This window comes from Protopterus annectens, chromosome 6.part0 (genome assembly GCF_019279795.1).
Source record: "Protopterus annectens isolate FY-2018-M chromosome 6.part0, PAN1.0, whole genome shotgun sequence".
Classification (NCBI taxonomy): domain Eukaryota; kingdom Metazoa; phylum Chordata; order Ceratodontiformes; family Protopteridae; genus Protopterus; species Protopterus annectens.
The window spans coordinates 402,081,970-402,096,931 of NC_056737.1; the positions used below are offsets into that span (position 1 = coordinate 402,081,970).

At 38.7% G+C, this 14,962-nt stretch overlaps 1 protein-coding gene across 2 annotated transcripts in view; it reads left to right on the forward strand.

Annotated features, from left to right (window-relative positions):
• Positions 1-14,962, forward strand: part of LOC122804338 (spectrin beta chain, erythrocytic-like) — a 2,132,081-nt gene that overhangs the window by 1,802,181 nt on the left and 314,938 nt on the right. For both annotated transcript variants that reach the window (XM_044074141.1, XM_044074142.1), the window contains one exon: positions 6,338-6,438. In XM_044074141.1, coding sequence (XP_043930076.1) covers positions 6,338-6,438 — 101 coding nt within the window. The remainder of the gene's footprint in view (positions 1-6,337; positions 6,439-14,962) is intronic.

Here is a 14,962-nt window from a genome sequence, read left to right on the forward strand (position 1 = left end):
TTCTGTAGTTTTAACAGCCTTAGAGAATGCCTTTAATGCAGCTAGCAGCTCTTCAGATATCCACCATCTAACTGATTATAAACTCCTTTTTAGAAATCATTGAACTGATCTTTCTTTGGTTCCTCCTCTCCAAATCAACTACATCAAAACATCTTATGTTTTCTAACCCCATTCCTTCAGATAAGGATTGTGGAGCCTTTGACAGATTTGGGATAAAGGTGTCTATTACTTCTGCTTGAGCATTCTGAGCCATCAGCTGTCAAGCCCATGCGTCAAAGTTCCATTTAGTTCCCTTGACAATATTAAGAAGGTAATTGATTTACTTCCCTCTCCTGAGACTAAGGCATCTTTAACATCCTTTTTTTTCTTCAGTTACAGAAGTGGCCAAACACACTTAGATTTTCCTATGATATTGATGATGCTGTTTATACCATGTTTGTCTTGGCGGCATACACAAAATCCACCAAATTGTGTTAAAACAGAAATTTTTAATGTGCCCTCTGGACAAAGACGTTTTGTTGGGTCTTCCTCTGGCTGATGTTCTCAAGAAACCCAATGAGAGAAGAAATGAATACTGGTTTTAAACAAAATTTTGAATATCCTAACCCAAAATACAACAGAAATTTCTGTTCTATCCTGACAGACCCCTTTCTAAGAAGTCTTTTAAATAGCCTCTGCAAAAGACAGCAGAACTTTTAAAAAGTGGTAGTAGGGCAGTTCCAAAAAGAAAAGAGCAGTTTTTCAAGCCTAAAGACAGACCAAGAAAGAAGACAGACTGTACCCCCCCCTTCAGTCTCCTCCCTTCCCACTACTGGTAGTCCTATAAATCTTTCTCAGAGCCTGTCTGATCACATATCTCTTTGTCACCAGGATACTTCACACTATTGGGTTCTAGTCATAAACCAGAAAGGTTGCAAATGGCAGTGGAACTTCCCCCTCTTCAAATAATCACATCCTATCAGTTCAACCCCCCCCCCCCCCCTCATTGTCTTCTATTCCAAATTATATGCTCTATCAGGGAGTAATAGAAGTTATACCTATGGAACAAAATGAAAATTATTTTAGCCAAACATGTTTCTGGTGTCCCCCAAGAAAGAAACTTGGAGACCTGTGGTGGATCTTTTCTTTCTAAATATTGACATCATAATTCCAAAATGCAGAACAGTCTCTTTATAGTCTGTTGTTACATATTCCATTTTCTTTACTGCATTGAGTTTTCCAGTTGCCCTAGATTTAAATGATGTCTACTATCATATTCCAATTCATAGGTTCATGGGAAATTACTAGACTAACTGCTTATGAGCTCTTACAAGCCTAGCCATTATTGTCCAGATTTTACCCAGTTTTCAATCCTAAGGGCTAGAGGATGGCTTGGGTATGTGTCTATGCTTTTGAGTATTTCACAGACTGCCCCTGTCCACAAGGGACATGGGAGCAGTGCTAGGAGTGAATTTGATTCCCCTTCTATTGATCCAAGCTGTTTTTGAAGAGGGTCAGGAAAGGACTCTGTTTCACTTGAATAGGAAGCCTGTTTCAGAGAATGGGTAATCTGAGACATACACATTTGTTTCTCTCTCTCTCTCTCTCTCTCTCTCTCTCTCTCTCTCTCTCCAGCATCTTTTGTTTATATCACAGACCAAGTTTAGATCCTTGGATTGGGTAATCCTCAAGCAATTTGTCTTGCAAATGTGTATCAGTTACATCAGGGATGGATTTGAGTGCCTTGTAGGTTAGGCATAGATCACAACTTAAGAGTTGTTAGGAGACAGAGTAAAGAGATAAGGCTTTTAATAAATCCATATAGAACATGTTGTTTACACCATGTATTTTTTTTCTTTTTGTAAGGAACCTCTGAGGCCACTTCATTTCTTGCAATTGCCTGGTGAAGTACTTGCCAAACTATGCATTGTACTTGATTACTGGTCTGATGAGGGCTGAGTACAGTGGGATTATAACTTCCTTAGATGTGGATGCCATGCCTTCACTTATAAGCTGTGCCGCAAATAACTTCCTCACTACTGTGGACATTAGGTGGTCAAAGTTCAGGCTACTGTCTATCTGTGTACCTTAATTTCTCACCTCGGGATCCACTCTTAGGGGTGTGCTACTAATGTTGTAACTTGCAGGGTTATTTCATAGGTTCATAGGTGTGTACTAGGCCGATAGCCCTGGGGCCTTTACAAGCCTAGTCATAGGATTACCCTGGCATCGTGCCACCCAACCTTAGTTCCCAGTGCCTCTGTCGAGTAGAGCCACTGGAGTTATCCCCGGGGTGAATTTTCTATTTCCCATCCACTCATCAAGATTTCTCTTGAAGAGGGTCAGCGAGGTGCTCTGCTTTACATGTATGGGAAGTCTGTTCCATAGCATGGGCAGTCTCTGGGTTATGACCCTGTCCCTCCAGTACATTCTGTTGACTTCCCAAAGGGTATAATTATGCATTTTTCTACATTTAGTTTTAGGCCATGGCTCTGGCAACAATCATTTGTCTGAATCAGACCCTTCTGAAGGATATCTACATCACTGGAGGATTAAGTGATTGCCCCAACTTGCAGTCATCAGTAAACTTGGTCTGCCAAAGGCTTTCTATGTTAACTTTGACTTCAGAGAAGTATATTACAAATAGGAGAGGTTCCAGCACTGCGCCCTGTGGTACACCACTAGTAACTGGTTTCTTGCTGGATCTGGATTTTCCCATTCTAACAACATGTCCTGTCCATGAGCCATTTGGCTATCCATCTGGTGACGTAGGGATTTATGCCAACTTTGAGAGTTTATCTGTAATACCTGAGTGAGGAATTGTGCCATATGCTTAACCAGATCAAGGTAGGCAGTGTGCTCTATTTACCCTCATCCATGGCCCTAGTTACTTTCTCAAAGAAGTCCACCAGATTGAGCAGGCATGATGTCCGCTTGAAAAAGCCAAACTGGTTTGGGTGCAGTGTTTGGAGATTTCCTATGTTGTTGTTTATTGGGTCCATGATTGTTCTTTCCGTAGCTTTACATTTGTGACTAGTCAAACTTATGAGTCTGTAATTTCTTGGGTCTGTTCATGGTCCCTTTTTATGGAAAAGGATGACCATTGCTGTCCTCCACTTCCCAGAGACAATGCCAGTCTTTTGGCTGTGGGTAAATAGTGATACTGGTGGACATGGTAGGTCATGTTTCAGGCTATTTAAGAGCCAACCTGAGATATTGTTGGGACCCATCAAAGTCGTGTTTTTAGCTTTAGAGAATGCAGTGGCGATCCATTCTTTTGTGATAACTGGTAAAGGAACTAAATTTATCAGCCACAGGATTTGTTATATCATCTGGCTTGGGTATAAGTGATTCCATCCTGACTAACTCCTTACATTGTTGGTTGTGGCCCTTAAGATTGTGGACGTAACTGAAAATGCCTAATGGTTATCCTTATCTTCTGAGGCTATCTTTGCCTCAAAATTTGATTTTGAAGACTTGACTAGTCCCCTGATTTGCTTGTTTAGACTAATGAGGGAGTCTTTCCTTTGTTGTGCACATTGTCTTTTACTTCTAGGCAGGATTTTCTTTCTTTTGTTATACAACCTATTTATACCAGGGGTCCTCCAGGATTTCTTGTTTTTATGGTTTGTCCTAGGCTTATTTTGATCTGATACTGCCATTTCTTTGCAGTTGTTTGTATGGTTGTACAGGGCCTTTGTCTACACCTCTGCATAGGCTTCTGTGTTTTTCTGGGTTTACTTATTTCTGTCATGTGCCTTTAAATGTCTCTGTATATAACATCATGATGTTGGGAGCTGCCTAATTAATTATTTAACATTTGCTTCTTAGCACTGAAGAAGGCTTTGTACAGCCGAAACCGGTTTGCTTGCTTGCTAGCCATTATTTTTGGCTTTCCTTTCTACAATAAATTAATTTTGCTGCGTTACCAAAGTGATGGTCCGTTTTTGGATTTACCCTTTTGTATTGGTTTGGACCGTGCACTTAGTCCCTCGAGCGTGTGTTTGGTTTGTTCCTGTTAGAACCCAAAAATCAAAGATGCTTGCCTCTTTTAGTAAGAAATTTTTCACGATCTAAACTGGTGCCTTTTGGAAGAACCTCAACAAGAAGAGACTGTGCAGTACTAAGAGCTTAAAAATCATATACAAGTGACCATAATGGAAAGTGGAGTTAAACACGTTTCAGCCATTTTGTTTTGCTGACTAACGTCTGTTCACTTGCCAGTAAACATCTGCTGCATTGGTGGTGGTGGTGGTAGTGGTGTGGCGGGTAAAACTATTAATAAATGCAAAATATTATTGCCGACATCACTTCCACTATTGGGTTATATAAGCAGCTGTCTGTGAATGTTTTACAGTAGTTGCATGTCTTGCAACTACATACTTATTTATTTACTTTACCTTCATTAAAGCTCTGTAGTTTGCTCCCTGAAGTCTGTGATTTGTTTGGTAGATACCTGTTCTTTGTTTGGCTTTACCTCTCAACCTTTCACCTCTAGAACTGAGGTCAAAACCCAAAATAATTAGTAGCCACGAGGGACATTTTTGAAATTACTAGTACTATTATTACCCTGAAAAGTTGCAGAATAACAGAACGTGAATTAACATTCATTTTCTGAAGTAGAAGTTGTTTGTTATTGTAACAGCTACTAATTCACGTCATTAAGACATGCCAATTCAGGCACATACAAGCTGGAAGTTATGGAAGGCTGTTTCTGGAGCTTACTGTGCAATTGCTTATTGTTTTCTGAAAGATTACCAGGAACTGGCATTGGTAAACATAATGAAACATCATCTAAGTACAGGGTGGATAATTAAAAGCAGATGATCTTTAATTGTAACTTTACCTTGACTCCCAGAAGTCTGCCTACAAATTTACCTGCACAGCACCAGAAGCTTTTCACACACACACGTGCGCGCACACATGCGTGCGCGCACACACACACACACACACACACACACACACACACTACTCGTTGCATTTGTTACTGACTGAAGAAAAAACAATCAATGATTATAAAGTAAGCAAAAAGGGTCAAAATTATGCCTACTATGACTGTCCTTTATGTGGATATCACGCAACACCACTACCTTTGTTTATAGTTCAAAACTGTTTACATTGATAGTAAGGGATTTTAAAACCACAAGTTTACAAAGTAGTGCTGCTTTCAAATTCATACTTGTGACTTTGGAAGAAGTCATTTTTTCCCCCAAGTTAACTCCCTGCTACAATGCTATATGTTAGAGTTTATTTTCTTTAGTTCTAAAGAAATATATATTGCATATTATACTGTGGATCCAATTAAGAAGCCAGTCAACAGCTGAGCGTCACTGTGAAAAATTTCTTATAACACCTCTTCATTAAGATGCAGTCACTGAAAGCAATATATAGTAATCCTGCAAATATTAGGAGGATAACTGTATATCCAGAACAAAGGGTCATGTCAGATAAAACAACAAAACTTAAAGGAAAACAAATCCCCTCCCAGCATTTATACTAAGTAAATTAATTCTAAAATAAAAGCAGCATTTCATACACTGCTGTTAATTAATTGCATCAGTTCAACAAAGTAGTATATGTGTTGGGAGAGAAAAAAACATTCCCCTCCTTTTGTAATACTGAAGCACTTTTCTTAGCAAGAAAAAAAAATAGTCAATGAGTGAGGAAAGGGTCAAAACTTCAGTTTGTGCGAAGAAAGTCCGTCATGCACACTGTTTTGCTTTCCATTTATCCAGACATTCCATGCTTTCCCTTCTGTTTGAAAAAAGACAGGAAACTTCATATCCACACGTTAACACAGTTCATGGCAATAGTGCTGCACTTTCACACTAAGTGATGGCAATGTAACATTGTCTATATTGTACAAATTATCTTATGCAGTAAGGGTCTCTCCTGAAGACTAGTAACCTAGTGGGACCAACCCAGCCAACAAAGAATAAAAAATAAATACAAAAGTTCATATGAAAACTACAGAAAAGAAACTAATAAAAGTAGAATACACACACACACACACATGTTAATATGCAAAATACCACTTCTAAAACAACTTTAAGTAACTTTTGTGTTTATACACTGACTATATACAGAAAAAAAAAACGTGGGAAAAAACAATCGGTGAAGTAAAACCGGATGTTGCTATATTGTGCTGTTTAAGCGCTTTGTGCATAAATACCCAGTGCTACCTGGTATTTATTTATTTTATTGTTCTGACCTTTTTGATAATAGTATTTTAGAGCACAGGTTTTCCATATAACTTTAAAATATTACATGTTTATGTAAACCTGTTAAAAATGTCCTGCTGTAAAACAGAAATGGCTTATAAAAGTGAAAATAATAAGCTGCATTGTATTTTTGGCAGCTGGAGTTGCTCGAACTACGGAAACACCAAGAAGCTGCAAGACTAAAAGCTCAGACTTTTGAAGAGCAAGACTTCATCCCTGACTATGACTATGATGACAGGTACTGTACACAAAGGCTCATGCAAGGTGTTTACTATATAAATGTGTAAAAATCTGGCTTCAACAACTGTTTTCCCTCTGCCTACAATGCCTCTTTACCAGGTAACAAATTATTCTTTCAGAATGGCCTACTTACAACCCCAAATACCTCCTGAACTCAGTAGTATATTTTGCTTTGGTTGCTACCTAAGGGCCGAGGAGTTCCCTGTGTGGTAAGTGTACCTATGAGGCTTTCAGTGAATAATTTTTGATCTGCTAAGAGTGGGTCCATTCTCTTTAACTCATAGAACTAAGGTTAGAGGCATTATAACTGCTTGGAAGTCCGAACTGTCCGACTCCCATAATGCATCCCATTGTTTACCTTTTTAGATCTTCATTACCACATTACATACTCAGATGATCTTAGATGGATTTCTGTGCTGTGAGTAATGCTTTTGACATTTTTTTTCACTGTATGTTGCTTTATTAGATTATAATGTTCCCATTTTTGTGATATTTTTGTATCAGAAATTGCTTTTAAAAGGTTAGGCTTAGCCCTACCTTAGCACTCAGGTTAACAGTCTGTTATACTGTTTCCAACAAGGTTCTTTCTAGCCAGAGGTAGATCATACTTACAGGCAAGGGTAGTGGATCCCCCCCCCCCCCGCAGACATTTCCGTGTCCCACTACTTGTCTCTCCCCCCCAGTTACCATAAACTTTGTTCAAAACATTCAGTGTGCATTCCATTTTCATCTTTTCTTTTGAAATGAAGACAGAGCTGTGGATTTAATTTAAATTATTTAATTTATCCTTTGTTGAACAGTTTAGTCCCACTACACTAGTAGCCTCTTTTTCAAGGGAGACTCTTGGTGGTATTTATATGGAGAGGGGAAATTTAGCCAAGGCATCTGAGAAATTCCCCTATCTACTCCTTTTGATAGATCAGGTGGATGTGAGAGAGATCAGGTGGATGTGAGAGACCTCACACCACTTAACATCAATGCAGGCAGATAAGACTTTGGTTTAACATCTCATCTGATGGCTCAGATGCACTGCAGTGTCAGCAATTTAATTGTGTGATTTGGAAGTAGATTCACATCCTTCTGGACCAAAGGAAAGTATGCTACCTGTTGTGCTAATAATGCTTCTTTCAAAATTTTTAGCACAAACACTGATGGCCATTTGCTAAACAAAATATTTGCACATTGAAAACAGACTTAACAGTATAAACAACAGTACATTTCTCTTCCATTGAAACTGACACTCATATTCACAGCAAAAGCCCTGAAACTCACATTCATTGAAAATTAAATTGGCCAGTAGCAGACTGTGTACCTTAATCCGTGAGCTGTTTTCAAACTATGGGTCCCCTGCATACATTTTAGGATCATACATAATTGTTTGATTCACCATTCCATTTTTAACTCAACTGTGGACTATCTAATATTTTATTATTTTGTAGTACATATTTTAAAGTTTGATTTTTATTAGTGAACTATATGCATAACATATTTCAAGGAGTGAACTTCACACCCACCACACTGAAAAGTTTCTGCTTGTTTTTTTTTTTTGACCCATTACTGGGTTTTCTGAGACTTCGAGGGATACCACAGAGTCTTCTTTTTTATTTTTTAATTAAGTTAATGTTATGGCATCCATCAGAATTAAACTCAGCAAGGCCTTACTATGCCTAGGAAATTCCAATTCTGCATTACAGCTTAAAAGAAATGATTTCCTTAGTTACACCAGTTTGCTCACCCAGTATTTCTGACAGAGTAGTTTGGAGGGAATTTTTAAAGTCTGCCTGCTCATTACACTCCCAAAAAACATGTCCCCAATTACCTCTTTCTTCCCCTTCACAACTCCAATATTTGCAATCTACCTTAGGAAAAATTCTTTGGAATCTGCTTGGGGTATAAAAACACCTATGCAAACACTTCCAAGCAAAAATCCTAAATGTTCTATAGCCATACATGTATATACCCTCCCTTTGTTTCCTTCCGAAATGCTTATCCAGTCTCTTCTCAGTCTTTTCTAACCTTCTCTGATTGATTTCTAAAGTTGTCATGCAATATTTTATATGCCCTACCAATTATCCTTTTTGAACAGCATTTTCTGTTCTTGATTCTACTAAAAACTACCAATGCTGGTCTTTCATTTAGCATCCCTATTCCTTTTTCTTTGCCTGTACTATATCAACCCTTGATGGAGAAGGCAGTCTCTAACCTCTAGTCCAGATGTATTCTAGGCCTCTTCCCATTCTATTACATTTCCCTCTCTAATTATTTGCTTGCAATACCTTGGTTCCTTTGCCAGTTTTCTCCAGTAAATTTCACCCCCTCTTGTCTATTCTCAATAGCCCTAATTGTAGTTATCCCTATCAGCAAAATCTCCTTTCTCCATTCCAATGTTGGCTTAGTTCTTGGAATATTTTCTGTTACATTATGAATATTATAATGTGTTTATGGTTATTGTTATTCTCCTTAAGGATCTCCATCCAAAATCTGAGTCTGTCATTATTTCTTAAGCTTCCCCCCTGTTTCATCATCATCCCTTTCCACTTTGAATTATAGCTTTCTTCTTGTGCTGTGTATAGGAGCTTTAACCGTAGCTCTAAAATATCCCTTCAAGTCAAGTAATCCCAAACCACCTTGTTCTACCTGATTATCCCACTTGAGTCTTGCACTCTTTCTCTCCCAGATAAAAATCTTTCAAATGTTTAACAATTACTATCCATAACTTCTCCTCTGGTTGATAAAAATATGCCTGACCGGTGTATAAAACTAAATGGACTAAAACATTTTCACTGCTTGTATCCTGCTATCCATATCCACAAAACAGAGCTTCCAGTTGCTCAGTTTTTGTATTATCTTTTAGTGTTATTCTCACATGTCCTTAGCTGCCATAATAGAATAATTTTTAACCCATACTCATAATTACTTCATTTTATTATGTCCCCAAAAATATGGGTATTGCTGAGCCAATTTGTGTGGGGGTACATAGTTTTGTTGTTTTATCTTCATTAATTTTGTATCCTGAAAAGACTTGAAACTGTCTCAGAATGTTCCAAAACACTGAAATGTCATTTTCTGTTTTTTTTATCAGGTATAAAATAATGTCATCTGCAAGTAAAGCCAACTTTTCTAGATTGCTGTTATCAATTATAGCCTTGAATTTCTGAGACCCTTATTTTCTTTGCCTGTGGTTCTAAATTTAAGGCAAATAACAAATGGGATAGAGGATACCCCTGCCTGGTTTCTCTGTTCAAACAGAACTTATCAAAGAGGAACCCCTCCACCTTAATTTTTGCCGTCAACCCCTCACATATACACCTAATTAACCATATTATTTGCAAATGCTTCCATTTCCCTATTCATAAAATCCCTGCTTACTGTTTTGAATGATTTTTCTGCATCAAAAACTCACCAACAACAATGGTACTTTCTTACATTCTGCTTCCCTCTGGATCATCAATGTACTATTAATGTTATTAAATGTTTGCCTGCCCTCCACAAAACCACACTGATTTATATCTATCAAATTTGGCATTACTATTGCCATTCTTTTAGCCATTATAGACATAAACACTTTATAGTCATGGTTTAGAATCGAAATGGGCCTACATGGTTTGATGGTTCTTTACCATCTTTGGGTACTACAGCCACCACATCCTTCTTTCAGGATGTTGGTGCTTTGTCTCCTTTAAAAATACTGTTAAACAAAACCTTCCAGATCTTTATTATCATTTTCTTCTTTCTTAGCCTCCAAACATCCACAGGAACACCTTCTATTCCTGGAGACTTTCCTGTAGATTAGTTATACATCATCATTTTTATCTCATTTCCTCCTATCCTGTTAATAATTGAGCCTCACCTGTCTCTAACCTTGCCATATTTAATTCTTCCATAAACTTTTCCATTTTGTACTTCTGTGCTTTATAAAGATTTTTTATAAATTTTCCAAAATATTTCTAATACCTGTGTAGGATCTATGGTTATTTTCCTTGTTTATAAGCTCCCTAAGCTTGGCAATAACCCTTTCTACTTTCTGTTGCCTGAGCCATTGTGTTAAACGTTTCTGTGCTCTGGAGTAATTATGAAAATACAGTTGCTTAACAGTAGTGTTTCTAAACTCGCATATTATCCAGGTAGTCCCTTATTTTCTCTTTAGCACTCTGCAGTTGCTTCTCTTCTTTTTCTATGAGATTCTCCCTACTTTGCAATACTTTTACATTTATCCGTCTCTCTACCTGATTCTTATTAATTCTTATTCATATCTCTCTTTCATTTCTCCCCTATTTTTAAACAACGCTTTCATTTTATCCCACTGTCTAGCTATATTTTCTGAAGAAATTTCTGTCTTCCCTGATAACTCCTGAATAATGTCCACTACAAATCCCTTACATTCCTCTCTGTTTAACAGATAGGTAGGAAACACTATTGTCTCATTTTTATTTCATTACCCTGCATTTTTATTTTAGTTATTGTTGGTGTGTGATCTAGAACAGTTATTGGATGTGTATCAAAACATTCAGTTAATGCCCATGCTCCTGTGAGATGTTATTTCTGCCTAGCCTAGTCCAGTTTTTCTACCTTAGAGAATAATATGTAGATTTCTGTCTGAATTCACATCTTCTGTACCAAATATTTTTATATTTTTTATTCAAAAATATATGCTTCTTTGTTATATTTTCCCATTCGGCCAGCTAGATACATCTTTACTGTTGCAAATTAAATTCTATTCCCCACATATAAGTGATATTGCCTTGTGAAGGCTGATTATTTATGCTAGAATTTTCTTAATCTCCACTGCAGCAGTTTTAGATGGAATACAAATACATGCAGTATCCCTCTTACTACTATAAAGCTACCATTATTATATTTTTCCTTTTCTGTCACTATTGGAGTTCCTCTGGCAATTAATGTAAGTGTACACCTTTTCCTTTGTCCCAGACATTCCGCTGAAATACCATCCTGAAATCCTTTCCTTATTAAATTCACACATTCACTTCTTTCCAGATGTGCCTCCCATAGTATAGCTATTTGCAGTCTGCATTTCTTAATATAGTTCACTCTACTTTCTTTTTTTGTATAGCCTGTGATACCATATATCTTCAAAGATAATATGAAAAGTGTTGCCATTATGATAAGAAGTTATTATTCCCACTTGTTATGTAAAACAGCTTTTTAAGTGTTTAGTTTCAGCTTTTGTGTTACATGCTTACAGTAATGTTTGGCAGGTTGATCTTTTATAGAGTTGTTTCTTGTCACATCCATTTGAACCTATTTTACATCTTGCAAGACATTTTGTTTTAATGAAAACCCTCAAACAAAAAAACAAACACCCCCCCCCCAACACTCCATAACCTATTAACTTAATACAAACACACAAATCTATGTACATCTTCAAATAATGAAGTTTAATCTTCCTAATAGGAACAATTGTCCAAAACTGACAGCTATACTCACAGACTTTAATTGATGTATAATAAAAGTTATCCATGTTTAGACATGTGGTACAGCCTGTGCTTCTACATTGTGTTGTCTGTTTTTTTTTTAACTTTATTCCTCTCCCTGATGTAGAAAACAACTTGAATGCTTTCAGAAAACATTGTGTTTTAGCCATTAAATGAAAAAAGTATTCTGTTTTTACTGCCCTTTTATCTGATTGTCTCCACAGAAACATAAGAAGCAGATACACAGTTGCCTTCATCTGCTAGCTTCTAATTACATTCAGTGTTTTTTATTTACTTGCTCCTACCTAGAACTTGTTAGATCAAGCCAATGGCCTTAATCCAGTCATTCCATTATGCAAAAGTAAGAAAAAGTGTATCAATCACTTTTACTTGTGCTCTGCATGCCTTTACAACCCATGTCTCACCTCAACAACCATAGGCGGTTACTAGGCTAATGGCCAAAGGCCCTTGCAAGCCTATACAGGAGTTTATCCCCAAAAATAAACCTCAGTCAGCACCTATCACTCCTGCCAATGAGGGACACAGGTGGAACCCCTGGGATGAATTTGTGGTTTCCCATCCACTCATCAAGGTTGCAGGGATGGGGCAGCCTCTGGGAGACAAACCTGTCTCTCTAGCAGGTTTTGTTAATGTCACATATTAGGTTCAGGCCTTTTGAGCGGGTAGTGCTTGAGGAGTTAGACTTATGGATATGGAGCATCTCTAGAAGGGCAGGGTCCGAGATTGCCTTGTAGGTGAGACACAGATCACCCCTGAGCAATCTGTATGACATAGAGTAGAGTGATAATGATTTGAATCTGTCTGTATAAGACAGGTGTTGGGAGGCCATAGATTCTCTTTGTGAGGTATTTCAGTGGCCTTTCCAGTTGGTGCAAATGTTTGGAGAGGTACATCCCAAACGGAGTGTTATACTCAGTTATTGGTCTAATAAGGGAGGAGTATAGAGAGGTAATAACCTCCTTTTTTCTGGATGCAATCCCTTTACTTATGAGATGAATCAAGTAAAAGGCTTTTCTGACCACTGCTTCTACATGACTACATGATGGTTGAATGTGAGGTTATCAACCTGAGTGCCCAGGTCTTTCACCACAAGTTTTGCACTTAGGGGATTGCTGTTGATGTGGTAATCCATAAGGGTCATGTTTTGCCGAATGGTATGATGATACATTTTTTTGTATTTAGCTTGAAGCCATGCCTTTGGCATCAGTCATTAGTTGCTGTGAGACCCTCTTGCAGTAAGTTAACATTATTTGGGGAGTCAGTGACAGCACCCAACTTACAGTCATCTGCAAACTTGGTCAGCCACAGGCCTTTTGCCTTTGTCTGTACCTCTGAGAAATAGATGCCAAGTAGTAGGGGTCCCAGGACAGATCCCTGAGGGACTCCATTAGTAACAGGGCTGCTGTCAGAGGTGGAGGTGCCTATTTTGACTTTGAGGGTCCTGTTGGTGAGCCAATTGGCCACCCACCAAATGAGATAGGGATTTATGCCAAGTTGTGTTAGCTTTTTGATGATGCTGCAGTGGCAGATTGTGTCAAATGCCTTGGCCAAGTCAAGGTAAGCTGTATGTACTGGCTTTCCCTCATCCAGGCCCTTGGAGACAGTCTCAAAGAAGTCAACCAGGTTCAGCAAGCAATATCTGCCCTTGACGAATCTGAACTGGGTGGGGTCATGTGCTTGGAGATTGCCTATGTCCTTGTTTATGAGATCCATAATAATACACTCCATGGCTTTACAGATCAGACTTGTTAAGCTAATGGGGTGATAGTTTCCAGGGTCAGTAGTGGCACCACCTTTGTGCAAGGGAATGACAATGGCAGTTCTCCACTCTGCTGGAACAAAACTAGTACTTAGGCTGTGGTTGAAAAGGCTGCTTAATGGAAAATCCAGTTCTTGTTGGAGATGGTGCAGAATGCATCCTGGGATACTATCAGGTCCCATGGAAGCTGTGTTTTTTGCCTTAGATAGGGCCTGTAACACTTGATCTACAGAGATGTGAGGTGCGGGACAAGTATCTAGGATGTCGAAAGGGCCTTTGGGGTGGACGGGGGGTGAATTTTCCACTGAACCTATCTGCTAGTAGATTGGCTAAGCCAACAGGATCAGTGTAAGTGATACTGTTAAGTACTAATCCGGAACAAACCTTGGCTTTGCTGCGAAGGTTTCTGACGTAACTGAAGAAGACTTTATGGTTTCCCTTTGTTATGGAGGCTAGTTTTGATTCAAAATTGGCCTTGGAGGTTTTCGCTAGTGATTTAATTTGCTTGTTGAGGCTAAGGAAGGAGATTTTCCAATTTGGAATTTGTTCCCTTTTACCCTTGGACAACAGTTTCTTCCTTTTGTTGTAAAGCCTGTTGATAGAAGATATCCACCAAACAGGTTTGCGTTTCCTTGAGGAACAGGTTTTAGTTCTATTGGGTATGGCTGAGTCCATGTAGTTGTGCAGGTGCTTGCAAACTGCATTGGCATACTGTTCAGCATAGTTGTCTGCATCCTCTGGAGAGGGCAGTGGTGTAAAGCTACAAATACCCTCCCTTAGCAGGTTGTAGTCAGCTTTTGAAAAGTATTTTAGTTTGATTTTGGCGGGGGGGGGGGGTTGGGTGGCATAAAAACTTTGAATGAGACAATACAATGATCTGATCAAACCAGGGAATGGTATACTATGGGAGTGGTGCAGCGGTCACCTATGTTGGTGAGAACCAAGTGCAGAATGTTATCTCCCCTTGTGGGGGATGAGACGAGCTGGTCTAGTGCATTAGAACTGATGAAGTCAAGGAATCGCTGAGACATTGCGTTAGTGTAAGAATAGTTCACCCAGTCTGTGGTGGAGTAGTTGAAGTCACCAAGGATCAGGGTGTTATGGGGTACCTTTATGGAGTCTAGTAGATCCTGATAAGAGGAGTGGGTGTCCTGAGTCATGGAGGGGGGTCTATAGCCAGCTATAACTTGGATGTGTGTCTTGCCAACTGTCAGTGGTACATGGAGTAGTTCCAGCGCATTATGCTGGCAAACCAGTCAGGAGGTGTGCCTGTCCTTAATGAAAATAGAGACTCCACCACCCTTAGTCTT